At 49.1% G+C, this 18,158-nt stretch overlaps 1 protein-coding gene across 3 annotated transcripts in view; it reads left to right on the top strand.

Annotated features, from left to right (window-relative positions):
• The window catches only part of STAB1 (stabilin 1), a 120,231-nt gene that overhangs the window by 6,781 nt on the left and 95,292 nt on the right, over nt 1–18,158 (top strand). For all 3 annotated transcript variants that reach the window (XM_034775031.1, XM_034775029.1, XM_034775030.1), the window contains 9 exons: nt 36–151; nt 2,305–2,390; nt 3,866–3,935; nt 5,342–5,437; nt 5,989–6,105; nt 7,430–7,626; nt 7,848–7,978; nt 13,277–13,404; nt 15,911–16,002. In XM_034775031.1, coding sequence (XP_034630922.1) covers nt 36–151; nt 2,305–2,390; nt 3,866–3,935; nt 5,342–5,437; nt 5,989–6,105; nt 7,430–7,626; nt 7,848–7,978; nt 13,277–13,404; nt 15,911–16,002 — 1,033 coding nt within the window. The remainder of the gene's footprint in view (nt 1–35; nt 152–2,304; nt 2,391–3,865; nt 3,936–5,341; nt 5,438–5,988; nt 6,106–7,429; nt 7,627–7,847; nt 7,979–13,276; nt 13,405–15,910; nt 16,003–18,158) is intronic.

The raw sequence follows: 18,158 nt of genomic DNA, 5'->3' as shown, positions 1-18,158 counted from the left end.
GTTACAATCACTGATCTTGGATTTTTCTGTTTAAGATACACTGTAAATCTTGAAGAAAACACCCTTTCCCTACCAGGGTGCAGTCACATGTGTAAGAAGGAAGTTGAGGAGAAAAAATGCTGCCCGGGATTCTGGGGTACTGAGTGCTATGGTAGGTTCTTCATGGGTCCTTACAGCCATTGACAGGTCAAGGCACTTCAAAGTGCTGCCCTAGAATTAACAGTCCTGCAGGTCAACTCCATGGGGAGTGATTTGTTTTCAGGATTCTCTTTCATGTTTCCAAGACACTTAGACTGGATCCCAAGATTTTCCGTATCCATATAGGGAAGTTTGAAGGTCTTGGGAAGGGAACTTCTCCCCTGCACATGATTTGAGCCCTGTTGTGTTTTGACACATGGCAAAACTCCCTTTTGCAGAAGGTACTCTTATTTTAAAAAAAAAGTTTTAAAAGAGAATTTTTCTTTAAGAAAGTTTCCAAGGAAAAAGAGAGAGATTTCCTTCTGCGAACTTCAGTACCCCTATATACTCTGCAGCTCGTCACCTCTACAGCCACCATAACCACATAAAGTTTCCAGCCAGGAGTGAAAATAACCAATCTGAATCCTCAGTTATATTTCAGACCAAGCTATTTGAATCCGAAAATGTTTGGATCATTTCCTGTTTCAATATTTGCTGGTTGTAGTGAAGCCAAGAAGCTAAATTACTAAGGCTATGTCTACAATACAGCCTGTATCGGCATAAGTTATGTCACATGGGGTCTGAATAAACCACCCCTGTGAGCGACATAAGTTACACCGACATAAACGCTCATGTGCACAGCCCTATGTCGGTGGGAGAAGCTCCTTCCATTCGCATGCATGGGTTTTTTAATGCTATCTCCCATCGTCCTAGAGCATCTTCACCAGACACACTGCAGTATTGGTATAGCTGCGCTACTGCTGCATTGTATATATAAACACAGCCTAAGTTACATGAGGCAAATGCCACACTCTTGCCAGCCCAGTTGAAAATAGAAGACTCCCCATTTCCAGAGATGAGATTTCTAACCTGTTTTCAGCCTTGGGTGGCTTGAATAAGCTTCTAGCCTCTGTCAGAGCACAGCTGACCCAAAAGGCCAAGCATAACATTTTCAAAAGCAGCCCCCTCCCATTTTGGAGGACGCATTTGGAGACACCAGGCACCTGGTTTTCAGAGGTGCTGCCCACCCCAACTCCAGTTGGAGTCAGTGGGAGCTGCAGGCACTCCACACCTCTGAAAAGTAGGCCTGGGGCTGTCTCAAATTGAGCTTCCAACATGACTGGCCTTTCCTGAATATTTGGCTGAAAATCTGTTCAGGTTTTCCCTGTTTCTAATGGAGCTAACAATAAAAGGCCTGATCCTGCAAAGATCTGAATGTCCTCAGCTCCCCTTGGCCTAAGTAAATTACAGCTCCTTAGAATCTTTTATAGCTCTTTGTCCCTAACAGAATAGATAATGTTTGTCATATATGACAACAGAAAAATAAAACCATTTGTGATCCAGTGGAGATAGGAACCTAGGGTTACCATACATCCGGTTTTCCCCGGACATGTCCGGCTTTTTGGTAATCAAACCCCCGTCCGGGGGGAATTGCCAAAAAGCTGAACGTGTCCGGGAAAATGCCGGCCGGGCACTTCCCCTCCCGCGGCTGCTCTGCTCCTCCCCTGACTCTTCGGCTCTGTTTAAGAGCCGAGCGCTACGGGCTTCGGGCAGCCCCCATGCCTCCGGATCCTGCGCCGCCGGAGCCCGGGAGGGGAAGTGCCCGGCCGGGGACGCAGGGTCCGGATGTATGGGGGCTTCCCAAAGCCCGAGCACTACCGGCTTCACGGTTTGCCGGGCAGCCTCCAGACCCTGCATCCCCGGCTGGGCGCTTCCCCTCCCGGGCTCCAGCTGCGCTGGGGAAGCGCCAGCCGGGGTCGCAGGGTCTGGGGGCTGCCCAGCAAACCATGAAACCAGTAGCGCTTGGGCAGCCCTTTTCGCGTGGCTGGGAGTGGGAGGGAGGAGGGGGCGGGGTTGGGGTGGGCAAGGGGCGGAGTTGGGGCAGGGCTGGGGGTGGGAAATGGGTGGGGGCAGGGCCCTGTGGAGGGTCCTCTTTTTTTATTTGTTAAATATGTTAACCCTATAGGAACCCCCCTTTGTTAACACAACTGAAGCCACCCACAGGCAGACATTTCATTCCTTCTGAGTCCATTTGTTTGCAATAACAGTAATGGTTGTAGTAAACATGCATATGGGAACAGAGAAATGTTGATTTTGCTAATCTGTGGCCTGCCTCCTGTTTGCCAGAATGCCCTGGTGGACCTGAAAAGCCCTGCAGTAGCCATGGGACCTGTTTGGATGGTATAACGCGGAATGGAACCTGCACCTGTGAGGTCAGTACGGGATGTACTGTGAGAGGGCAGCAGGGTAGGCATTAATCCTCTGGCTGGCCAAAAGTGTATAGTTGCTTTCTGTGAGTGTACGGATTTGTAGAGGAGCAGGGCTGGGCCAGCTGTGGAGGACTAATGAATTCCCCTTCATGTGCTGTTACAAGGCACGTGCTATGAGGAAGCAAGGGCTGTGAGAGTTTGGAAGAATCTCTAGGAAGAGATGGAGCTGACAAGTGTGGGGGGCTTTTCCCCATTCCTTGAGTGAAATAAGCTGTGTCCTATAGTTTCCCTTGGGCTGAAAGAAGGTCTGGTGTGTTTGGACCTTAATGGGCAGGACTTCCTTCATATTTACTTTTTCTCTTTGACAATAATGTGCACACCAAAGGGGTTTAGGGTCCAGATCCTCAACAGTGTTTAGCTGCCTAACTCCCACCGAAACGCCTAAATAGCTTGGAGGATCTGGGCCTTATACTCCACCTAGATGGGCAGAATCTTTACCAGTTCTATCTGGGCTGTCCACATCAAACCACCCCCAGGGCCCAGTCCACCCTGCAATGTGGGGGTCTGGGTACCTATTCCTTTGACAAACACCCTCCAGAAGGTCGATGGTAAAAGGGGCCTCTGTTCTGCTGTTACGGCCGCTCCTATGGATTCAGGTCAGTACTGCTCCTCATACAAGTCTTGTGGGAACAAGCTGAAAGACACCCCTCCTACATCATCTTAAATGTGCATGTGGTAATTCACCTTAGAGGAGGCAATGAGGCAAAATTAAGCACACAGCTCCCTGGCTTGTCAGGTCCTTCCTTGCTTCAGGTCTCACAGCACCCATACACGCCTCATGTACCCAGCTGGTGCCTGAGAGCATAGGAAGGGTCTAACCCAGTCATAAAAGAATTCACCCAGACACTGTGAGGATTGTAGAATCACAACCCCATTGACTGGCTGACGAGACCCATGAGCGAGACCAAAAAAGGCCACAATTTGCAACATGTTCTCCAGATCAGCAGAAAAAGAGGCCAGATAAAAATTAAAACTAGGTTTAACGTATGTGGTTCAGCACAGCTAGTCTGAAAGGAAACTGGATATAGTAATAATTTAGGGCCTGATAGTCAGCCTTATGAAGTAAACAGAAAATGTCCCATTGACATGAATGAACTTCAGATCAAGCCCTCTGAGAGAGAGCATGAGAGAGCTGGTACTTTTGTTTCTAGTCATGATAAGAACATTGTTTCTTCAATGACTGCCATGATTGTTCTGCTGTTTGCTCATTGGTAAAATTGCATCAACTCTCCTTTCTACTGCAAGGGCTATTGGTAAGGCACTTGTAAGAGCAGGTTTCTATGTTGTATCACCTGAGCATGAACAGAAAATAAAAAGGGGAAGAGGAGAGACGTAACAAGAGTTATTTATCACTTTGCAGTTTGAACTAAGTGACATCATAAGAAAATATGACTGACCAAATTTTTTTGCCCTTTTAGGGGAGGTATGGCGGCTCTGCCTGCCAAGATTGTCTGGATGAGAATCTGTTTGGCCCTGACTGTCAATCAGGTAAACTACAGCAATGAACAATCTAAATCAACTGCAAAGAGACATCCCCACGTACCACTAAATGAATGCAGTGGAAGAGGATGGCATAGGAGGGCTGATCAGTGGAGAGGCGGGTGCTGCTGTCTGAAAATTATAACTGCAGCCTTTTTTCATCATTCTCCTCCTCCGGGACGAGGCTGTTTTGCATTTGCCTGACGGGGAGGATGCTGAAACTGTGGGATCAAGTGTGTAATGTGGGTCCAGCATTAGAATGTCTAAATCCCACTTCTGGGCACTGGAATCAGCACTGAGACTTGTTCAACGCTGGTGTTCCTCACCTACTCCTGAGCTCCCAGAATGTGGATTTGGGCATCCTGTTAGGGTGCCCACATTGGAAAGTTAAGCCCACAGTTGGTGGCCTTAATCATTGGGAATAGGGTGAGCAGTTTGCCACACACTTGTAAGCTTGTTATTCCTATAGTCAATAAACAGAAAAATCATCACAGCCATCACTCCCTTTTAGTATGGGTGTTCTCAGTCTCTTTCACCTGGGATCTCAGATCAGTCCCTTTTTTCTCCTATCCCCTCTTTCCCACTGTCCTTTGCATCCATAACCCAAAACTCTCTGTAGTTTTCGGTTTAAAAAAACAACAACAAAAAACAAAACCACACATCTTCTACTGCTACCCCCGTTCCCGCCCGCTGGCTGCTTGCTGCTTCCCTCCCACTCCCAAGCATGTCTTAGCTTCCCCCATGTTGCCCTTCCCATGAAGCTAATAAATTTGATGTTGGCAGAGATCCCTGCACTTCTTCTCACACGTTGCATTTCATAGAGCCAGGTTATGCCTGCCCCCTCTTCCCGCACCCTTGTATTGGCATAGGGGATAGCCAAGATCCTCATGCTTGCATTCAAAGAGTGGTAGCATCTTTAGTGACACTAACTGTCCCCTGGCCTCTCTCCTACCATGCTAGCAGGTGGATGGCAGCAATCACTAGAGGAGGAGGGGACGGAGGACTCTGAAAAGGTGGTGTGGATGCTGCATTTGAGCGGCATGCTCCACCCATGGCTGTGTTCTGCCTGCCCCTGCAATTCTCAGACAGGGATTCAGTGCTCTTAGTCCCTGCACCCTCCACCTTTTGAGACTGGCTTGCAAAACCTCATTATGGCCCTGGCCTCTAAGAGTGAGAGGCTAAAGTACAGTTGCCTGTAGACTAAGGTGTCCAGATGGCCTGATATTGGGGGTTTTGTCCTATATCCTATTATCCCCCCATGCTGATTTTTCACAGTTGCTATCTGGTCACCCTACTGTAGACTTAAAAGCCTGGATTGGATTTATAAGCTTTCAGTGTGTTTAGCGGATATATCCCAAGCGCCCATGCTGTTCCCGGCAGCTTCCAGTACGTGCTTGTGTGGGTTTCTCTTGCAGTGTGTGACTGTCAGCATGGAGTGTGCAACCACGGGATCTCTGGTGATGGAAGCTGTACCTGCCATGGAGGTTACACTGGCCCGAAGTGTGATCAAGGTAAATGTTGGCATTTCCCTCACAAAGAATTTAGAAATCATGAAGTGGGCTCAATATATGTGCCCCCAGAGGAGAAACTGTTTAGACCTAGGAAAGGCTGGTAAGGAGGAGAAATAGTCTGAAAATGCAGAGGAAGGGTGGGCTTGTGGTTAAGGAACTGGGTGAGGACTCAGGAGAGCAAGAATCAATCCCGGGTCTGTGACAGACTCCGGCTTTGATCATGGGCAAGTCGCACAGCCTTCTCTGGGCCTCAGTTCCCCGTCTGTGCAATGGGGCTAATGCTTCCTTTCTTCTACCCTTTGTCTGCCTTATCTGTCTAGAGTGTAAACTCCTTGGCGTGGGCAGTTTCCTTTCTATTCACATGTGCTGTTCACTGTGCCTAGCACAACAGGGCCCCAATCTTGGTCTGGGGCCTCTGCATACTACTGAAACCCAAATAATAATAATAGGAATCATTTAAATTATTTCTTGGACTCCTCAGATGATAAGCTGTATTATCCAGAGGCATCCACTGCACCTGAGGGAACCATCCCTTTGTTTTATGATTTCAGAACTTCCCCATTGCAGAGGTCGAGACTGCGGGAACAATGGCCAGTGTGTGTTGGTGAATGGGAAGGCAATATGTGACTGCATGCCAGGCTATAGAAAGAGTGGGAGCATATGCCAAGGTGAGACACCTCCCTGTGACCAAATCCTCCTAATCCTATATTCAGGACAATCTCCTGTGACTGGATCCATGTGGCGTGGGGCTGCCAATGATGCACCAAACACTGCTGCACCTCTAGCAGAATGGGGTTGTGCTGCCATGTTTTCCCACATGCGTGGGGCCCAAGCCTGAGCCCTTGACTTGGGCACAACTGAGTGTCACGTGCTGTTCTGAAGTCAACAGATTTCTGTGTAAGGGAGCTTTGGAAAACCAAACTAAAGACCTCGAGGCTGCTCCTTGTGTAGGTAGGCGAGCTGGAGGGAATGTGTCGTGTTGGGACAGGATTCTGGAGAGTTAATCAGTTCTGTGTGAATAATCATACGGTGTAGCCAGGCTAAATAAAGCATGTAATCATGTACCTCACTGTGGAGTCTCTGGGCTTGTCTACATGGACATATAGTTTGTGGCAAGCTGGGGTGTCAATCTACCCCATACTGGTCAGATGTGTACTGCCCCACTTTGAAATGGGAATAGATCAAGTGCAGTAGGAAACTTTTTGTGTGCCGCAGCAGGTCCCCATGGACAGTTAGTGCATGACAGGCTAGTGCAGGCTTTATACCCCAGCTTGCCGCGAACTAAGTGTTCATATGGAGAAGTTCTCAATGACCTAATGTTTAGGAACTCCTGGTAACCTGGGCCATAACAGCACTTTTTTCTCTGTGTCTGTGCTAGGCTAATGTGCCAAAATGGAGCTGGGTTAGTGCGCTTCTGGGAGTGCCAGTTTTAGATGACATGTAAAACTGTGCAACTTTAACGGCTGCTGTTTTCCACCCAGAGGTGGCTGCATTTCATGAATTGATAGTGATCTCTCTCTCTCTCTCTCTCTCTCTCTCATTTAAAATGTGTTTTATGTTCATGAATTGCTTTTCCTAGGACTAAAAGACACTACTATTTAAACATAAATTACTATCTAGAGGTGGATGGATCCAAACACCCTACACATTTGGTGACCTTAATGGACTAAAACTCTGGTTTCAAATACCCTCAGAGTTTGTAGAAGTTCAGATAGAGACCCAAACTTCTCATCTCTGGCCCTTATTAACTTTTACGCTATTAATATGAAATGAGAACTGCTCAGCTCGCTCATCCAAATCCCTCAGCCAAAAAATCTCCATTGTCTGACATTGGGTTATATGAGTCGAAAAGTTTCCCAGTTTAAACTGAATAAATTCCACATCCCCCATTATGTTTGAATCAGAGGGTTTCTGCATGTACTACTTCAAGTGCTGGTTTTTAATGAGAAACTTGGTTATGTTCCCCTCTCATCTCTTTGTGTTTACGTATAGCTCAAGATCCTTGTACTTCATCACCATGCTCCTCGTTAGCTGTCTGTAAGGCTCTAAGACCAGGAAAATATGAATGCACTTGCAAAGATGGTTATCATGGAGATGGGAAGATATGCCAACCCATCAATCCATGCATTATCAATAACGGAGGCTGCCCTGAAAATTCCACCGTCTGTATCTATAAAAGCCCAGGAAAGGTAAGGTGAAGAACTGCATCTAATGAGTTTGTATGTAGCAGTAGAAAACCAGGTAACTAATTCTTCCAGTGAGTCTTGCTGGATTAAATTGCACTGGTCAAAGCTGTTATCCTAACTTTGTTTTTGCAAGGATAGATCGTCTAAACTCTTTGTGGGATGCTCTTGAATACAAGTCGATCTGTGATTGCAAGATTTTAATCATCTGATTTTGCTTTCCTTAGTCATCTTGTGTGTGTAAGCCTGGAATGAGTGGGCTGAACCCTTCATCAGGCTGCTCGTTTGTCAGTGTCTGTCAGCGGTACTTCTGTGACGTGAGTTCAAAATGTAAAATCAGTCCAGATGGGACTGCCAGGTAGGTTGCTCCAAAAAGTGCCATTAAAGATGCATGCTTTTGAAACTAAAACAAGGCTTTTATTTGGATGAGCTGAATAATATTGGAAAACCAGAGACATAGGTGGGGAATACTGGCTGTGGTCAGGGTTTTGAAAAGAACAAAAGAGTCCATTGAAACAAATAAAAATCTTACATAAGTAGCTGTGACAGCCCCTCAGCTGGGCCATAAGAGGGGTTGAACGTGGGACATTCAGTGTTTCATCAGCCACTTGAGCTAAAGGAGTAACCTCATTAGCTGGCGTGGGTGGCAGGTTTGTAGAAATTTTGGTGGTGCCCAGAACCCGCTCCCCCAAACTCCACCCCCCACCTGCCTAAGGCTCTGGGAGGGAGTTTAGGTGTGGGGAGGAGGTCTGGGGTGTAGGCTCTGGGATGGAGTTTGGGTGCTGGGTGCAGGCTCCAAGCTGGGGCAGGGGGTAGGGGTGCAGGAGGGGGTGAGGGGTGAAGGCTCTGGGAGGGAGTTTGGGTGCAGGCTCCAGGCTGGGGCAGGGGGTGGGTGTGCAGGAGGGGGTAAGGAGTGAAGGCTCTGGGACAGAGTTTGGGTGCAGGCTCTGGGCTGGGGCGGGGGTGGGGGTGCAGGAGGGGGTGAGGAGTGAAGGCTCTGGGGCAGAGTTTGGGTGCAGGCTCTGGCCTGGGGGTGGGGGTATAGGAGGGGGTGAGGGATGCAGGCTCTGGGAGGGAGTTGGGGGTGGGAGGGGGTGCAGGGGTGAGGGCTGTGGGGCTGAGGATGACGGGTTTGGGGTGTGGGAGGGGGCTCAGGGCTAGGGCAGAGGATTAGGGTGCGGGGGGATGAGGGCTGGGGATGAGGGATTCATGATGCAGGAGGGGGCTCGGGGGGGGGGCAGAGGAGGGGGGGGGGGGGGGGGGGGGGCTCTGGTGGGGGGGGGGGTTGAGGGGTTTGGGATGTTGGAGAGACTCATGGCTAGGGTGGAAGGGCAGAGTAAGGGCAGCCTGCCCTGCCATTAGTGGATAGGGGGCACTTAGGACCCTGCGGCAGAGCAGAGTCAGCGTGAGCTGCAGGGCCCCGGGCCGGGGGAGGTGAGCGGGAGCAACAAGTGGGGGCCGGGGGACACTCGGGGGAGGTGTGTGGGGGTGGCAGGTGGGGCTGGGCCCTGAATATTGGTGGAGCCCAGACACCACGAGTGTATATAACTCGCCGCCCCTGTTAGCTGGTAGCAGTAGTAAGCTATCTAGTGGCACAGACACGTCAAGAGGGACACAGCACACCCTTTGCCAGCATGTTACTCCTGGACAGGGCCCTGTGATGTGTGTTTGACGAAAGAATCTTCAACACTCTTCCAGGGTAGGCCCATGAGTAGGAGAATGAATGAGGATTTTAGGCCAGTTTAGTGCTGGGTATGACTGCTCAGCACAGCAGAGAGACATACTAAAACTAGCCTTAAAACAATTCCTGGAGAAGAAAAAAGTGCTTATCTGAGCAAACACTTTGGGCTCAGTCATGCTTCATGTGAGGCTGAGCTACCCTAGGAAAGGGGAGCACTGCCTGAGCCACCGTGTCTGGGAACATCCCTGGCGTAATGCTTTTTGGGCCCTGGAGGGAGCATGGTGAGGGGTGTCTCTTGCTACTCTGTACAAAAGGAATAGCCATGGCCTTTTGCGGGGACAGCAGAGGGAAGCCATGGCCCCATCTCTGCTGCTGTCCCTCAGGCACCATTAACGCTGCTGGCTGCACTAAAAGGTCTCCCCCTCTTGTGCTTCCCAGCCCGAATCAGACAAATTATGGCTTCACTTCTGGGGATATGCAAGGTGGGGGAAGGGCTCCCTGCTCACCCTTCTTCTTCTAGTGCCTCTGCTCTGGAGCAGCCATTATTTGGCCCTTTGCGTGGCTGGAGCCATGTAAACCTCCGCCCCTGGCCTTGTGTGTGGCAGTCTGCAATTCTGAAATAACAATAGCTGAGCTGATACTTGGATTGAACCCAGACAGGAAAAAGTGCAGTTTTCAGACTGTGATTCCAAGTAGCTGCTGTCTGATTGCTGCAAAGCTGTGTGAACTGGGGCAGAGATTTTCACATGCAGATAAGCTTTGTTGCAAAACTCATTAGCCTGCCTGGGGCCTCAATATGCCTAGAGTTGTCTCTTGGAAAACACTGGGCAGTCTGAATGGACCAGTGGAGCTGGAAATCCACTGAGGCGAGTAGAAGTTGAGGGCTCTGGGACATAGTATTAGAAAAATAACATTCCCTAGATTGGCACTAATACCTTGGGTGTAAAGCATGGTCTCAAGTGCTCAGATACTAAAAGCTCGATAGCTAGGCCTTGGGTAGGACTGGAAAACTCCAAAGGGAATCTCAGGGCCATTAGGAAGTGCTGTGGGTGGTTCCTTAGATGGTGCTCTTTCTTCTGAGCTGGTTCTGAACCCCAGGCATGGTGCAAGGGGCAGCTCGGCTGCTGCTTTTGGAAGAGATGTAAAACCAAGGTCCTGACCGACTGTGGCCGTTCAGATTAGCTGGTGACAGGTGTGGCCAAGAGTGTTTTATCCCACGTGTATCTGGTGAGATGAGTGTGACTTCATCTCATGGCTACTGACATTGCAGCTGTGGCCCCCTGCTGCATCTGTCACCTCGAGGTGAGATTATTGTCATATGCTCTATGTGAACAACACCTGGAGACTATCTGAAAGCTGAAACTGGTGCAGAATGAGGCCACTTGCTCATTAACCTGGGTGTTTCAGTGCATCAACTTGCTGTTCACGACTGTAGCGGGGCGGCGCCTCACCACTGCGGCGCCTCCTGCTGGTCATCCAGGGAATTAGCTTGCCAGCCCCCAGAGCGCTCTCTGCAGACCGATGTCTCACCTTGCCGCTGGCCCCCGTGTCCCTCCCAGACCCTGGTGCCCCTTCTCTCAGGGTTCTGCCCCCGGCAGTACCCTGCAATCTCGCTGGGTCTCCCCACCCCGGGGACCCTCAACCCCCTATCCCCACTTCGCCTCAGTCTTGGACTACTGCCAGTCACCATCTAGCCCCCGCTCCCTGGGGTGGACTGCAGTATAATTGCCACTCATCGGCAAGGAGGGTTTGGACCTGCTGCCTCTGCCTACCCTTGGGTTGCCCCTCTGCAACCCTACTACCTTTTCAGCCTTTAGCAAGGCCTGCAGCCTGGGGGGTTTCCAGGCCGGAGCTCCCCAGCTCCTCTGGCCTTTCACCAGCCCTGCTCCACTCTATGTACCCTGTTCAGCTCCCCAGCAGCCAGGCTTGTCTCTCTCAATAACTAGAGAGAGACTCTTAGCTCTGGCCTAGCAGCCCTTATATACGGCCAGCTGCGGCCTGATTGGGGCGTGGCCCCAGCTGAGGCTGCTTCCCCAATCAGCCTTGCCACAGCCCTCTCCAGGGCTTTTTTTAACCCCTCCGGGCAGGAGTGGGGTGACCACCCTGCTTAGGGTTACCATATTGGAGCCCCTGAAAAAGAGGACACTCCAAGGGGCCCCTTCCCCGCCCCAACTCCGCCCTTTCCCCGCCCCTGGCCCTGCCCCAACTCCGCCCCTTCCACAAAGTCCCCACCCCAACTCCGCCCCCTCCCCTGAACACTCCTCCCCTCCCCTGCTTCCCGCAAATCAAATGTTCACGGGAAGCCTGAAAAAGGCAGGCAGCAGGTAAGCTGGAGCTTGGGGGGGCCCGAGGAGACGCGGCCCAGTCTGGCCCCCCCGACTGAGCGGCTCCTTCTGGCGGCTGGCCAAGAGGCTCTGGCTCGGGCCCTGGGGCGCCGGCCGAGCACCCCCAGCCCCAGTCGCTCCGGCTCAGCTCGGGCCCGGGTTCCAGCCACCGGACAGCGGCCGAGTACCCCCTGCCCTGGCTGAGCGGCGCTGGCCGAGCGGTGCTGGCCAGCGGCCAAGCACGCCCAGTCCCGGTTGCTCCGGCCCAGCTTGGCTCGGGCCCCGGTTCCGGCCAGCGGCCGAGCACCCCTGGCCCCACCGGCCCCGGCCGAGCAGCTCCGGCCTGGCCCCGGCCCTGGCCGAGCGGTGCTGGCCAAGCGGCGCCGGCCGAGCACCCCCAGCCCTGGTCGCTCCGGCCCAGCTTGGCTCAGGCCCCTGTTCCGGCCAACGGCCGAGCACCCCTGGCCCCACCGGCCTGGCCGAGCCGCTCCAGCTGAGCACCCCCAGCCCCTGGCCCAGCGGCTCCGGCTTGGCTCGGGCCCCGGGTTCTGGCTGAGCACCCCCGGCCCAGTCGCGGCTGAGCGGCTCCGGCCCGGCCCCAGCCCCGGCCAAGCGGCGCCAGCCGGCGGCATCCCAGCTCGCAGCCGCCTCCTCCCGGGCTCCGGCTGCTGCTGCACTGGGGAGAGCGGCGGGAGCTCGGAAAGTTGAACCCCAGGGAGGAGGCGGTCCCCTTACCATGCCTCCCTATTTTCCCGGACATATTTGGCTTTTTGGAAATTCCTCCCGGATGGGGATTTGAGGACTAAAAAGCTGGACATGTCCGGGAAAATCCGGATATATGGTAACCCTAACCCTGCTACAATGACACAGTGGTTAAAAGGCTCGAGTCCTGTGTACACTAATACACTATTGCTACTGCCAGTGCAGCTGCTCTGCTGTTGGAAATCAAATGCCCTAATATAGTCAAGGCCTCACAAAAAACACCTTCCATCAGTGCTCTATAACTTGCACTGGCTGCCTATAAGCTTCTGGGTGGAGTTTAAGTTGTTGGTTTTCACTTGTAAATTCCTAATGGTTTGGGTTCTGCGCAGGGTAAGAAACCACCTCTCCACTATGTATTACTGCCCTAGTTGTGATCAGTGGCAGCACTCCCCTGGATTTAAACAAGGAGCTGCAGGCAGGGTGCTGTCCATGAAGGATGTTCAGCTTTGGAATTCACTCCCTGCTTCCCCAAAGCTTAGATTTATTAACCTTCTGCACATCCTGCAGAGCCCATCCTTTCTGTCTGGCATTTGGAAGTAGTAGGTTAATGGGTGTCAAATACTTTGAGTATTTCAAATTCTCAGTATAATGGGTATCTTATTTAATGTGCAGTTCCCAGGTAGCATCTTCAGATACAAAATATTGCAACACTGTGTTTTTGGATTGCTAATTCTATTTAGTATGGAGGGGGGTGGATTTGATCTGATGGGTCTCATCAGTCTCTCCACCTTCTATGTTGTTCCACCCTGCTATTTATTTAGGTTTTAACAGATTAGTGTGTAGTCAAAGTATCTAGTCTATATAAATGAATCACATCCAGACTTTATCAAGCATACCATGAACTGTTTTTGTAATGACTATTATTTCTCACTCATATCTTACTCTTTAGCTGTGTCTGCAAAGATGGGGAGATTGGAGATGGGAGAAGTTGCTACAAAAATCTCATGAGTGAGATCTCTCAGATTAATACTCGAGGAAGATGGTACAAGAAATTAAACAGTGCAAACAAAATGTTTGGTAATGCTCTTCTGAATTATTTTGGGGAATGGAGCTAAGATGGGGCTGGGGGCTTCCAGTGAATGGTTAAGACTTGAAAGAAAACTGAGCTGTCTAATATTATATGAAAAGATAAGGCAGGGTCGAGGAAGCTACTACATCTGAACTCTTCCTGCATGATGGGGCTCTTGCCAGCTCTGCGCATGTTAACAAACCACAGATATGATTCCTGTGTGAGAGGTATTAGTGCTGATTGACCGTCCTAGTGACTGAGGTCCTCTATCCACAAAGCAGGTGAAGCGTAGATCTGGGTGGCATAAGCTTCACCACATCAGTCCATCAACGCACCTCAACCAGCAGGAACGACATAGATGGTTATTCGTATTTCATTACTCATTCATTCCTTGGGCTCTTTGTTAAGACGTCCAAAAATGGTACAAATAATGATAGAGGTTTTGTGCTGTGGATACTTGTTCACTAAGACTTGATGGAGATCCACCTCCTTGATTTCGTGTAGGCCACCAAACAACCCTCAGACAGCAGGCTTGATTTGAGCTGGTGCTGTAGAGATGAAAGGATTCCACTTCTTAACTAAGGCAGAGCTCTGCACTCCTGGGGGGTGTAGTAGTAGTAGGATTTTGTTTGTATTTTGTATAATTTAAAATAAAAAATAAAGAATAATAATGTAGCATGTATTAAATGTGTTGGTGTATGATTTGATCATATCCTGCCAGACACCCTTTCTGAAAGCAAAAAGGAATGGCCTAATGGGCCATTGGTAAAGGTGCAACAGCCAGAATCTGTGTCTGAGCTGATTTCACGGCAGTAACAGACCTTTTCAGGTCACCACTTTGTTGTAGGTTTAGTATTTTGAAATAAGTAAAAGAATGCAATCATTGTTTTCTCTTCCATTGCAATTTGATGTTCCTGTTCAAATGCTCTGTGTAAATCAGTTCTGTTTTGTGTGTGAATGTGTGTATATATATATCCTCAATATTTATTCCACTCTATATGCATCTGAAGAAGTGGGCTGTAGTCCACGAAAGCTTATGCTCTAATAAATTTGTTAATCTCTAAGGTGCCACAAGTACTCCTGTTCTTTTTGCGGATACAGACTAACACAGCTGCTACTCTGAAACCTGACAAATGTATGTGTGTTTAAAAAAAAAAAAGTGTAAAGGCCATCACCAGACCAAATGTTCTTAAAAAAAACAACCAACAACCCAAGGACAAATGTAAGGGCGCCAAAAGATTGCAACACGCCCCTATTAAAATGTCAAAGGAGGGCAAATTAACGACTCTAAAAAATAAAACAAGCACCTATCAATAATAAAAAAAATAGCTGTAATCAAAACCAGCATGGAATAACTCCCTAAAAAATTTAATAAAAAACAAAAAAATAAAAAATAAAAAATAAAAAACAAGCACTCGTCAAACAACAATTAATTACAGCATGACGGTGCAAAACTCATTGGTCCCAATAAAAAAAACACTATATAAACAGGGTGCCTTGCCATAAAACTTTGGGTTTGTCCTGCCAAGACTTCCCCAAAGCATTGTATCGCAACCAACAAAACCCAGTTCCTACCTATGCATAATCAACCTACCTGGCCACTAAATTAATCCGAACTGTAAATTGATAACTATAACATCGACTGGCGGAATAGTGTGTGTGTGTGTGTGTGTGCGCGTGTGTAAGTAAATGCATATGCTAATCGTTGTATTTCCAGTAAATGTGGTGTATTGTCTTTTCCCCTGAAAAAAATCCCGGATGCTTCTTATAAGCATAATGTGGGGCTGGGGGGTGGAATGGGTTAATGCAATGTGAAGGCCCCAACCCGGCAAAAGCTCATTTTTATACAAACTTTCCTAAATAGTTTGTGCAGTTGGGCGCTTGGCTGCTGATCCAAAGCCCACTGAAGTCAGCGAAAAACTCTTATCAACACCACTGGGGTTTGGGTCAGGCCCTTAAAGAATTAATGCGATGAAGTCTAATTATACCCAGAAGTGCCTCATCTTTGTGCAGAGACCAAGAGAGTTCAACCCTACACATCAGAAAGTTATAAGCATGTGAAAACTCAGACTTAGTGTTGAAACTGTAATGCAAGGTTAGGCCTTGATCTAAAACCCATTGAAGGTAACAAAGATTTAACCAGTTTCAGAGTAGCAGCCGTGTTAGTCTGTATCCGCAAAAAGAACAGGAGTACTTGTGGCACCTTAGAGACTGGCCCACGAAAGCTTATGCTCTAATAAATTTGTTAGTCTCTAAGGTGCCACAAGTACTCCTGTTCTTTTTAAAGATTTAACCCTTAACTAATAGCATTCACTGCCAAGCTAGCATTGTGATATCCCACTATCAATCCCCTGATCCATCCAGTTCCCCATAAATTCACTCTGGTCACTCACTTTAGGCTGAAGACACAGGGATATGTTAACCCCCCCTTCCCCAACAAGAGGAATAATAAAACTGGTAATTTATGTTGTTCTGTATGCTTAGTAACTGTTTTGGGGTTTTGTTTTTTAACAGCTTCAGGGTGTTCTTTGGCACTGACAAAATATGGGCCTTTCACTGTCTTTGTGCCAAGCCTTCAACCGTATAGTGAAAGAACTGACTTCAACGTAAGTGTCACCCCCTTTTAGTAACCTCACTTCTTCATGCGTTGAGTTCTGTAGCCTTTAAAGAGTAGCTGACATGTCAGAGAGAAACTTTGGAATGCATTATGTTTAGAAACAATTCCACTGAGATACAATTCAGACTCTGGCTGAGATTAATTTTAATGGGAGATGCTAAATCCCCTGCATTGGTTGAAAATCTCAACCTCCCTCTTTCTTTTCTCCTTTCTTTATTAATAAAGACATTTTTTTTACCGCTGAACATGATTTTGAATGTTAGCTCTTGATTGCGCTAATCTCTGCTTGTGACACAGTGTTAATTCTCATTGTTTTGTATGTCTTTTACTTTTTAAGGTTGGGATATTCAAAAGCACTCAGCAGTGGCCTAATTTTTCTCCTATTAACATCAGTGAGTGAGTGCTTTTTAAAATCCCACTGTAAACCATTTCTAAAAATATGAATGACTCCTTAGCCCCCGTGACGTTAAGTATTAACTAGAGATGGGCTTGAGCAGAACCTGGGATTCAAAATCCCAACCCAGATCTGAGTGTTGCAAATATCTCTTGTAAAGACAAGAGGTTGAACCAAAACTCTGCATCCAAAACTGCTCCAGACTCTGGCTTATTTGTTACCTACATGCAGGTTTTGCGTCTTGGGGCCATCTCTTAGTATGATGCTCAAAGTGATGGGTATCAGAGCCAAGATGAGACCAGCAGTCCCTTATTCCCAGTCCTGTGCTGTAGTAGACCATGCAAATCCCTCTCATTCTACCATTTTAAATGTTTTATTAAATTGTATTCATTTTAACATTTGTCACAAATGCAACCAAACCAACCATAAAACAGATGGAAACACTTGTATACCATTTCCCCTGTAGAATGAAAAACTCTGCCAAAGATGATTAGACAGGAGGTACACGTGCAGGTTATTCAGCAGGCATTTAAAACAGACTAAGCCAGCTTTCTGCTTGAATTACATCTCAGAACTTGTTACCTTAGAATACTCAGAAACAAGGATGAAATACCTTTAAAAAATACTCCAAACTGGCTTGTCGGACTTTGTCAGAAATGTAATTCCTACACATACAGCATAACAAAAATAACTGTGCAATCAGGGAAACTTAAAAATATATATAATGTACTTTTCAAGTCCTTGATAAAACTGTGTGGGCCACATTGTACCATGCATTGTTGAGCAGAAGTTTCCTTTGAACCCAATGAGTAGCTGTGCCCCCAAATTAATTCGTAACGTATGCCCTAATGTAAGCAAAGAGAATTTACATCAGGACTTAGGCCTTGTGAAACATTGGATATGGAATTTGGATGGAGGGGCAGTCTTATAATTTGTCCTAATCCAATAGGTTTCTCTCTAGATCAGCCCCTTAAAATCACTTGCTTTTGGATCAGACTCTCATTCTTGCTCATGCACACACAAATAGCTTCAACCAGAAGCTATTGGCTTGTTGCAGGAATCATTGGGTAAGGGTCTATGGCAGGGGTCTCAAACTGAAATGACCACAAGGGCCACATGAGGACTAGTACATTGGCCCAAGGGCCGCATTACTGACACCTCCCCCCCGCCACCCTCGGCCCCGCCCCCAGTCCACCCCTTCCATGAGGCCCCACCCCTGCCCTGCCTCTTCCCACCCCTTCCCTGCTCCCATTCCAACACCTTCCCCGAATTCCCCACCCCGACTCCGCCTCCTCCCTGCCCCCAGGGGTGCAGGATGGGTGTGGCGGGGGCTCAGGGCAGTGGGTTGGGGTGTGGGGTGCGGCAGGGGATCGGGGTGCAGGAGGGGTGCGACAGGGGGCTCAGGGCAGTGGGTTGGGGTGTGGGGTGCGGCAGGGGATCGTGGTGCAGGAGGGGTGCAGTGGGGGCTCAGGGAAGGGGTTTGGGGTGCAGGAGGGGTGTGGCAGGGGGTCGGGGTGCAGGGTGAGGCGGGGGTTCAGCTGCAGGAGGGGTTCGGAGGATGGGCTCTGGCCCAGCGCGCACCGGGGGCAGGGCAGGCTCCCTGCCTGCCCGCCCTGCCCCCTCGCTGCTCTGGGAAGTGGCCGGAACCTGGGGGAGGAGGGGCACGGGGTGTGTGTGTTGCTGTTGTTTCAGGCACCGCCCCCAGCAGCTCCCATTGGCCGCGGTTCCCCGTTCCCGGCCAATGGGCGCTG

This window comes from Trachemys scripta, chromosome 7 (genome assembly GCF_013100865.1).
Source record: "Trachemys scripta elegans isolate TJP31775 chromosome 7, CAS_Tse_1.0, whole genome shotgun sequence".
NCBI lineage: Eukaryota > Metazoa > Chordata > Testudines > Emydidae > Trachemys > Trachemys scripta.
This window is presented reverse-complemented; position numbering and strand designations above follow the sequence as displayed.